The 10,820-nt window shown below is 36.6% G+C and overlaps 2 protein-coding genes across 2 annotated transcripts; one reads left to right on the forward strand and one right to left on the reverse strand.

The window, feature by feature from the left end:
• Positions 1-1,488: 1,488 nt before the first annotated feature.
• On the reverse strand, positions 1,489-5,989 carry tsr3 (TSR3 ribosome maturation factor). Its single transcript, XM_081351994.1, has 6 exons — positions 5,434-5,989; positions 4,738-4,948; positions 4,097-4,290; positions 3,003-3,170; positions 2,043-2,097; positions 1,489-1,947 (listed from the first exon to the last, which is right to left on the reverse strand). The coding sequence occupies exons 1-6, from the start codon at positions 5,552-5,554 to the stop codon at positions 1,839-1,841; spliced, it is 858 nt and encodes a 285-aa protein (XP_081208120.1). The 5' UTR covers positions 5,555-5,989; the 3' UTR covers positions 1,489-1,838.
• gnptg (N-acetylglucosamine-1-phosphate transferase subunit gamma) lies at positions 5,973-10,386 on the forward strand. The gene is made up of 10 exons (XM_081351993.1): positions 5,973-6,369; positions 6,535-6,589; positions 6,693-6,815; positions 6,969-7,052; positions 7,136-7,229; positions 7,339-7,453; positions 7,613-7,695; positions 7,774-7,896; positions 8,422-8,506; positions 10,181-10,386. Exons 1-10 carry the CDS (start codon positions 6,321-6,323, stop codon positions 10,270-10,272), a joined length of 903 nt encoding a protein of 300 aa, XP_081208119.1. The 5' UTR covers positions 5,973-6,320; the 3' UTR covers positions 10,273-10,386.
• Positions 10,387-10,820: the final 434 nt, after the last annotated feature.

Raw genomic sequence — 10,820 nt, forward strand, 5'->3', positions numbered from 1 at the left:
CTTGATAAAAATGATCATTCTAAAAGAAAATTTCAGATGGCACTTAGAGGCTTTTGCATCTGAACTCTTCTTACATTTATTTAAAAAATTAAATATAAAAAACTGCAGAATTTACAATGCTAAAAAGGTCAGACAATAAATATTGTATTACCTGCTTTAGAAAGTAAATACTGCTAATAGGGATTGGAAGGGAAAAGAGGCTACATTTGAAAGAATCCATGTGACAACAAACCAGGAAAGAAACGTAAGGATTTGGGGAGAAAAATCTTGATATACCATGTAACGTTAAAATACCAAGCGTTACCTTATTCTCTGAAAGTCTGAAAATAGAACATGAAGGAAATTTTCCAGCTCATTCAGTCAAACTGAGGGATAAGGATTATTTGTAGAGCAAATTTCTGATTCGAATTTTTGAGTGGAATTTCCCCAAACCGGAAGTGCCACCCATAATCTACTTGAACACAGTAGTCTCGTTAGGCAAAAGGTGGATCAGTGTTAAAGGGATAGTTCACCCAAAAATGAAATTTCTGTCATTAATTACTCACCCTCATGTCGTTCCAAACCCGTAAGACTTTCGTTCATCTTCAGAACACAAATGAAGATCTTTTTGATGAAATCTGAGAGATTTCTGTCCCTCCATTGACAGTCTATGCAACTACCACTTTGATGCTTCAGAAAGTTCATAAAGAGATCGTAAAACTAATCCATAGGAATTTAGTGGTTTAGTCTAAATTTTCTGAAGAGACTCGATTGCTTTATATGATGAACAGATTAAATTTAGGCGTAACTGTCAATGGAGGGACAGAAAGCTCCCACATTTCATAAAAAAAGATCTTTTGTGTTCTGAAGATGAACGAAAGTGTTATGGGTTTGGAACGACGTGAGGGGGAGGCATTAATGACAGAATTTTGATTTTTGGGTGAACTATCCCTTAATTGAAGGCGTTTTGCAACTGTGCATCAGCAGATCTGTGTCACCCTTATTTTGTATTACTTTAAACCTACACTCCACTAACATAACGTACTTTAACATTTTTTAGATGTATGGTCTTATGATAATATTATGGACATAACCATTGTAATGTCATTGTTTTCTCTGAAGTTCAGAAAACAGTGTAAACCATAACAACAAATAAAATTAAACTAAATACATTTGATTAAAATCATTGAATAGATAAAATAATAAAAAGTAAATAAATAATTAATACATCTAAGAATACAGCACCAAAGTGAGTTTATGATATTCATTTTCAAATTATAAATTGGGTCTTTATGCATGAAAATATAAAGCTGCCTTTTAAATGTTAGGGTGTGGTTCCCTCATTTATCATATTTGAGGGTTATTGGCATCTAAGATTGAAGAGTATAGAGTATATACCATGACTAGTTCACTAGCTGATGCTGGATTTACATGTAACTAACTTAAAATACACAGGCTGGTTTAAAGAAAGTGGAACTCAAATCAGCAAAACACTTTGCAAACTTAACTCGAATGCAGCATATTACAAACATCATTTAAATATTTATTAATTCTGCTTATAAACAACAGTCAATTTGTTTGCAATAATAATGTTATTACAGTTTGAGAAGATTCTTCTCATGAACAAACAGCTCATTTTGCACATAATAAAAAGTCTTTGGGGAAGTTGCTTGCTGAAACATTGACTACACTTATCCGATTACTCTGGTTTGTTTAACTTACTAGTTCCATCTTTCAACATTTGCAAACACTCAGAAAACAGAAGTCTGCTTATGTCAAGTGCAGGTCAGTGTTACTAAATAAGTCACTGATAGTCCTTCTTCCCCAAAGGTTTCATTTTAAGATTACACAAACCAAGACTACTGATCACTTTCATCATCATCCTCTTCCTCTTTACTCTTCTGTTCTTCCTCCTCACCATCATCTTCTTCCTCTGATGTCTCGTCACTGTCATCATCATCCTCAGCCCTGAGAGAACAAACACACACAGATTACTTTGACTTCTCAGGTTGAAATTAAACCAAATTCATAGTAGAATCATAATAATTAATAAAGAGTCTCACTGGACTGGCCTGTTGAGGTTCAAAAAGTCTCTTCCTGAGTCCACATCGAAAGGATCTGGACACAAACACACATAACAAACACCAAAGTTATTTTAAAAACCCTAGAATATTTAATTGTTTTAAAGGCATATTCCACTTTAAAATGAAAATTCTGTCATCACATACTCACACACGTTGTTTCAAACCTGAATGAATTTCTTTCTTCTGCTGAACAGAAAGGAAGATATTTAGAAGAATGTCAGTAACCAGACAGTTTCTGGTACCATTGACTTCCATAGTAGGAAAAACCAGACCAAAAACTACCTGAAACTGTCTGGTTACTGACATTCTTCTAAATATCTTCCTTTCTGTTCAGCAGAAGAAAGAAATTCATACAGGATTGAAACAACATGTGTGTGAGTATATGATGACAGAATTTTCATTTTAAAGTGGAGTATCCCTTTAAAGAGGCCCAACCACGGTCCATTTCAAAGTCTACTGGTCTCCTAGAATAGGTGTCTTCCCATACTTGACACTGTTGCAGCTCCTCTCTTCCCAGTTTGTCAGTGATGCTCTGGGGTGCATTTCCCAAAAGCATCATTAGCCAACAACGGTTGTTGGTAATACAGGAACTTGCGACCATAGCTGGCTTTGGGAAACACACCCCTGTTTAGTTCCCCTCCTTCTGAAAATCACAATGTGCTCTGTTTGCAAGCTAAACCAGTGTGTTGTGATTGGTCAACCGCTTTGAGCGTGTTTGGGAAATGTCCCGCCGTTACCATAACCGGGAGTTTCAACACACTACTAACGCAACTCAACAGCGTTTCAGGGAGTTTAGAAATGGTGCGCAACACCAACTCCCTTTGGAGGGACTTTGTGCTTTGGAACTTTGCAGAGCTTTTTCATGCTCAAACAGCAACATTACACACTAAAGAAAGATGAAAATGTAAAAAAGCATAATAGCACCCCATTTGAACATACCTATCTCCTCTTCCTGAGGAGTTTCACTGAGAAACTCTTTCTCCACAGCCAGTAGTTCCTCTTCGGATTGGCTGGAAGCGTAACGCTCTAGAAGAGTCTTGTTCAGCTCCAAAAATCCCAAACCCCACTTAAACTTCCTCAGCAGGAGCACAGCCAGGTCACGAAATCCTGATGCATGATCACATAAAGACACATACACGTCAATACACAAATACATGTCCATCTTTTTTTTTTTTTTATAATTTATATTTTATTGTCTTTTTCACAATGTGAATACCAAGGCAAACACAACGAATACTTTAAGACAGTCACAACAGGTTTTCCTAGAATGCCCCTATTGATAAGACATTCGATTTTGAACATAAAAAGAGGAAAAGAAAATAAATAAAATAAAATAAAAATTGTAGCTTAGAACCGGGGTGTGGTATGTGTTACTCTTAGCGACACTCCTTGTATAATAAATGTGCTTTCCTCATCCTTTTACATGTTACATTAAAAAAAAGGGTATTCATAAACATTCAGACTTTCCCACAAGTCATAAATGTCCATCTTTAATCTCAGTTGCTATCATTATTACATATTACGTTCTTGACAGAAGTCTCTTGTGCCCTCCAAGGCTGCATATATGTAGTCAAAAATAAATAAATGCAAAAAAAAACATTTTGACATGTAATTTATTCCTGTATTGCAATTCATTACAGTCTCATGATCCTTCAGAAATCATTCTAATATGCTGATTTAAGAAACATTTCTGATTATAAACAATGTTGAAAACAGTTGTGCTGCTTCATTTTTTTGTGGAAACATTTTTTTTATGATTCTTTGTTAAAAAAATGTTTGATTAAAACAACAGCATTTATTTTTTTGTAACAATTTTAAAGTCTTTACTGTCATTATTGACCAATAAACCTTGCTGAATCACCAAACTTTTGAACATAGTGTATATATCAGCATCATTTTGGCCATTTGTGACCACTCTCTCTAGTCATTTTTATCCGCCATTGAAATGCATAATGCTTAACCACTGCTATAATACATACAAACTCATATGACAATAGCAGGGAGAGAGAAAACTAAAGCTGGGAGCTGCTTACCCACAATGCAGAAGGTGGCAGCATAAGCCTCGACGCAGGACAGCTTGCACGGCTTTCCGTAGTTTACAGGATTTGCCGCGACCAAGAACGGCAAAAGCCTCGGATGTGAGCCAATCATTTTGCTGAAAGGCGTATCTTCAAGCCGTGCCCATGAGCAGTCAATCACTGCCAGCCCAGCCTGTGCCACAATCTCCCTGGAAATGACATTTTAAGATTTGAGACATTTTCTCTCATTTTTATAAACACAAGAGTTCAAAAGTTTGGGGTCAGTATGTTTTTTCAAATGTTTTTAAAAGACGCCTCTTCTGCTCACCAAGGCTGCATTTATTTAATTACAAATACAGTAAAAACAGTAAAAGGCCTATTGTGAAATATTATTACAAAGTAGCTCTTTTCTATTTTAATTTTTTTTTTTAAATGTACTTTATTCCTGTGATCAATTACTCATCATTACTCCAGTCTTCAGTGTCACATGATCCTTATATATATATATATATATAAATTAACTAAATTAATAACTTTTTAAAACAAAAATTAAACATCACTGAATTTGCATTATTTTTCTGTTATCTCTGTAAAGCTGCTTTGAAACAATCTGTATTGTAAAAAGCGCTATATAAATATATGTGACTTGACTTGACCTGTCTGCAGGTGTAACGTATCTGGTTCCCATCGGGCTGAGGATCAGGCCATTGAAGCGCTGGTTGAGTCTAAGGCAGCGCACTAAACCTTTCCTGGCCAGCTTCCGTCCAGTGCAGCGTTTAGGGTCACAGTGACCCAGATCCCACATGGCCAATGGACAGGGAAACTTCACAACACCTCCTGAAGCCCCTGAATCTGCATCCTCACTGGCTGAAGAAAAAAAAACACACACATACACTGACAACATATAACCTCATGTGTGTCAAGCTTTATTACAGAGAGTAATTCAGTCTGTGGCATAAATCTGAGCATGACAATGTTAAATGCACTCCCTTAAAGGGATAGTTCACCCAAAAATTAAAATTCAGTCATCATTTACTCGCCCTCAAGTTGTTCCAAACCTGTATGACTTTCTTTCTTTTGCCGAACACAAACAAAGATATTTTGAAGAATGTCGATAACCAAACAGTTGATGAACCCCTTTGACTTCCTAAGTATTTATGGATGTCAATGGGGTCCATCAACTATTTGGATACCAACATTCCTTAAAAATATATTCTTTTGTGTTCAGCAGAGTAATGAAATTCATAAAGGTTTGGAACAACTTGAGGGCGAGTAAATGATGACTGAATTTTCATTTTTGGGTGAACTATCCCTTTAACATATCTATCCAAACTGGCATGACAACCACAGACCTTGCAGAGCCTCGTGCATCTCCTCTGTGAAGGTTTCTAATGATTTCCCCTTCATCCTGTGTCGTGTGTCTTTGCCCTTGTGAACCGCTCGCTCACATTTACCCTGTTTTTTACGTCGCATATCTGAAATTCACCTTATTTTTGTTTTAGGAATAAAAACTTCAACTTTCAGACGTGTGAAGAAGCTATTTAAAGGGTTGACTGTATTATAACCTATTTAACCATCTTACAAATTATAACACACCAAAAATGTATCTACTTTACGCTGATCACGGCATACAAATGCCTTTAAATAAAATCCCAAAGATTTATTCTGACACGCTGGTTCGTGAGGCCAAAACACGGTGACGTAATGAAACATGGCTCTTACTGTGACCAAGCACAAAATACGCTAATTTATTTAAATTACATCAATATTAATATTTTATTAATTCAGTTAAACAATATAAATTAATATTTCATGCTCAACACTATGGATAAATTATACAAAACAGACACATAATAATCGATAAAGTAAAAACGGAAGAGGACTTTTATTTAGGCAGAATTACACACCGGAAATACAGAATAATATTTTTTTGGTTTACTGCAACGCCGCGTTTCTTACATTCACGAACGTTTTGATGCATATTTCGCCTGTGTGTTTAATGTAAACAGCAAAAGGGACACATTTTTACTAATTAAATGTAATTATATCTTCATATATGTTAAAACTCTTAAATATGAGGTCTTTTCTCGATAATTGTTGCATTTCGCAAGCCACACGTTCATAAAACATAACATCTCCATTCGGTAGTGTTTTCAGTTGTGGTTGTGTCACATGAACAGACAGAAGAAAGATAAAAAGAAATGTAGTTTTACTTACAACTCCCACGATTTCAAGAATTATGGAGTCTGTATTTTTAAAATTGTGCTTGTTATGTCTGACAGCACTGGGTAAGTGTAATAAATTGAGTCTTGTTTTGTTAAATCTGATCAGTATTGTAGCATTTGGGACTGAAAGTGTTTTAATGTGTGTGTTCCCAAAATCCTCTGTTGTCTTTAGGGTGTTCAATATTAATAATGTCAGTATCCATTATGTGGTGTTTTTTGATGTTTCAGTGGCTGTCATATCAGGAGGGAAGATGAAGATAGTTGAGGAACCTAATACATTTGGGTCAGGATTCCAGCAAACCCTCTAAAATGTTAATTTCAAATATGAGATCTACTTAAACAACACAGTCTGAATCTCCATATTCTTCTTCCTTTTGATTTTTCAGGTTGAATAATCAGCTTATGTCTCAGAGCAATCGACTGCAGGCAAAGATCAGCCCATCTCCAGTGTCTGGACCTTCACATCTGCACAGACTGGCGGGGAAATGCTTCAACTATATTGAGGCCCTGTATGTAACATCTGCACATCTTTAAAACTATTGAAAAGTCATTTTTTAAAAAGTGTAATAGCTTAATATACATACTTAACTTGCTTTATCTGTATGAATATGAATTGTGTGCAATTAAAAGAAATTTATTTTTAATTCTTCTGTGTTTTTTAGATACAAATACGTATTCTGTCCATTTCATAATGTGACTCAGCATGAACAGAGTTTCAGATGGAATGCATACAGCGGAATACTGGGGTAATGATCTTTATAAAAGTTTTTATTATGCTTTCTTCTATTTAATTAAGCTTGCATTATTTGAAATCCCTGTGTATGTGTAGTATTTGGCAGGAATGGGAGATTCAGAATAACACGTTTACTGGCATGTGGATGCGAGAAGGAGATTCATGTGGAAACAAGAACAGACAGACCAAGGTTTTTTTTGTTTGTTTTTCATGAACACTATCTTTGTGTTAATTGTAATGTGACTTTATGGATGTTTTTAGCCAGTAAATGGTGATGTGTGAAGGATGTCTCTATTCAGGTTCTCCTGGTCTGTGGGAACAGCAGTAAACTTTCCAGTGTTTCAGAGCCGCAGACGTGTGTTTATTCACTGACGTTTGAGACGCCACTGGTTTGCCATTCACACTCCCTCTTAGGTGAGTCAACCGCAGTGTTATTTTAGTATCATTCAGGTACTATTATAGTTTTTAGCTTATTTTAAATAATTGTATGTGATCCTGAGGGACCTTTGAAAGTTAGTTGAGGCTCTATCTGCAATGTACCGAGTCTCACTGTGCACTTGTGTGTTTTTTCAGTGTATCCAGTTTTGAGTGAGCCATTACAGAAAGAGTGGGATGAAATTGCGCAAGCTCGATATGAAGATCTCCTCACAGAACAGGTGACAACAAACACACACACTGTTATACTCTTCATGCATCTGAGAACATAATAATAAGAGGCGTCTGTGTGTGTTTAGGGTTATAATAAGCTGCTGAAGGAGCTGTTTGAAGAGGCGGGTCTCCTGAGAAGAGCTCAGCAGCAGAAGGCAGAGGAGAGCACGACGTCCCTCACACAACCGAGTCTGGAGCAGTGCAAACAGGTCAGAGAGACGCGTACAGGACATACTGCGCTCGGCTTTAGTCATGCTAGTGCTGTCAGCATGTGTTACGACCCCTGAGATGGTCAATCAAGGGGAATAGGGGAGTAACATTAATTTGGGAGAAACACACATTTGCAGACACACAACATAACTAGGTGAGGAGTAAAGGCAAATAAACACCACTACTGAACTGATTGTTTTATTTACAAAAAGGTGAAATATATATCACGAGTAGAAATATTTACAATAGGAGGTAGCTTTAAACACACCTCAGACATATACACAGTATGGGAAAATAAGAAAAATACAGATAACAAACAGGCACTTGCAAATATAAGAAAAATAGGGAGAATTGGAGAAGGAACGCGGGTGGCTTGCAAATCAAAGAAATAAACAAAACCAAAACTAAGCTAACTTGCGGCCCAATCTCTAACATACCTGTCAAAAAGAAAATAATGAAATGAATAGTCTTCGCGTCCTCTGACGCACTACCTTACCTACTCTAACTATTGTTTATTTGAACAGGACTTTGAAAAGCAGCAAGCAGAGATAGAACGGCTACGATCGCTCCTAACACAACATAATATCTCCTATGAGGCGACAACAACAGGTGAGACATGCATGCACTTCTTCAGCTCATCTGATTGGCTCAGGTGGACGCAACAGTCTTTAACTCAGGTGGACACAACAGCTTTAAGGCACAAAAGCCCGGGACAGACCAAGCCAACGTCAAAGAACTAGCGGTGACGAAAGCTGACTGTGTTGTCGGCTGCATCTCGGCCATAAAGCTGCGCTTTAACACACCAAAAGGACTAAAGGTGACTGTCAACTAGCACATGTGTTCTGCATCTGCGTGTAAGTTAATATCAGCAGGTATCAATAGTCTATTTTCGTCATTCAAAATAGGGAAACCAAAGCTAGGACTGCAGATATACACACCATATACAAAGCAGCGCTAGCTTTGCATTTTGAATATCATGCTGATCACTTTCTTTATTCCAGGCAGCTCATGTTATTATGAAAATATTCCTGCATTCAAATGCTCAGGTAAATTATATAACATTATAACAGCCTTATACCCATAATTTGTCTGTGTCTTTGCTCGCTTTTATTCTCGTGCACTGACTCGTTCGCTAAGCTGAACATCCAATCAGAGTTCTCTCTCTCTCTCACCGACGGCGATTCAACACGCTGAATCTGCCCAAAAACCCCAGATGGCGTCCGATGAGAGCCAACGGTGCGGAACACACCGAAAACACTTGGAGCACATGGCTTGGTGTGTCCCGGCCTTTAAAAATGCCTGAATGTGTCATTTATTTTATCCCTATGAAGCCTTCTGTGTAATATTTGATATGCAAATATCTAAGGCTTCTAAATGATCAACGGGATCAAAACTTGCTGAAAAACCTGTTGCACACAATCTACCACATGCCGTCTGATTGATAGTTTATAGCAAGTAAAAGGCATTTTAGTAAAATTCTATAACTGTCCATCCTAAGGTTGTGGTTCACGTCTTTTTGCTATGAAATCTGCACTGATTTTATAAAGTATATGTAAGAATACATTTTATGTTGTTAGTATTGAACATTTACTGAACATTGAAGATGAACATTTATTGGACTGAAGCGACTTTACTTGATTATCCATACATCAATTTTTGTAGAAAAATCATGTTAAAATGTGAGTATCAAATATGATACATCAGAGTTTTGAGGAAGATCTCTCAATCATCATTGCGTTGCATTGCATTATATGTTTTACTCTCCACAATAAAATCTACAGAGCTCTGATCATAAAACTAAGCATTTAAATATCATCTTTCTGAGACTTATTATTTTTATTATTAGAGATATAGAGTGACAACTGATTTTTATATACATTTTATGTAAGTAGTTATAAAATCTCACTGATTTACATTACAAGCTGTCAGATTTTCATATTACTTTTTAGCCATAAAAATAACAACATCTGCATATTTTTGCTCAGTTTGTGCCTCTGAATAAAATTTGTGTTTTTTTCCCCTTCTCAAAAATGAGCTTCATATTCTCCTATATGGGCCATAAAAACCTGATGTATCAAATATGATACTAAAAAAAAAAGCACATATGCAAACTTTTTTTAGTCTAAGGACTCAATAAACTGTTCCATTACAGTTTTGACTATTATTATTTCGTATGTCAGACTTCACAAGGTTAAATACAAGCTAGCAAATCCTAAATATTTCACAAAAATAATCAGTTGATGATGCCAAGATGCACCAATGCAATTGTTCTCGCTCTCTCAGACAGGACACAGGATCAGGGTCCCGTCGAGCCCTCGCCCCTCCGGGAGCAGCACCTGCGCGGGGACACCGGCTTTATTGCTGATCTGCACTGACATGCCCAGCAGGACCACAAAACATTCAGGAAAATAATATTACTGTGAGATAATGCTAGTTTTAATTTTGACTTGATTTCGTCTGACCTGAAAAATAAAGATTTTATCACATGACAGAGTTCATTTTTTTAACTTTCTGTTTGCGTAAAAACTTGTCTGTGTGCTACTATGAAAACATTGCGGGAGCCTTGTTGTTTGATCATCAAAACCAGCCTGAATGTGTTTTTGTATTTAATAAGGATGAGTTGCATGGCAGTGAAATGGAAAAACATAAGGTCTAAAAATGCAGTTTTTTTTTTTTTTACTTAAGCAACAAGTTTTTAGAAAGCAGTGTTATGCGTGAGATGCTGAAAAAGTCGCAATGGTCAAACACACCTGCCTAGCACATAAAATACGTTCTGCGTGAACAACCTCTAAACAATGTTGGCTCAAACAATGGTGAGTGTTTTTCTGCAAGCAACTTTAATGCTCACATGACGTTTACAACCTATTTTTCTGCCAAAGTATTACGTGCTTCCGAGTGACTCACTCGGGATATTCAGCGAGAA

The sequence above is a fragment of the Scardinius erythrophthalmus genome (genome assembly GCF_964197995.2).
Source record: "Scardinius erythrophthalmus genome assembly, chromosome: 22".
NCBI classification, from domain to species: Eukaryota; Metazoa; Chordata; class Actinopteri; order Cypriniformes; family Leuciscidae; genus Scardinius; species Scardinius erythrophthalmus.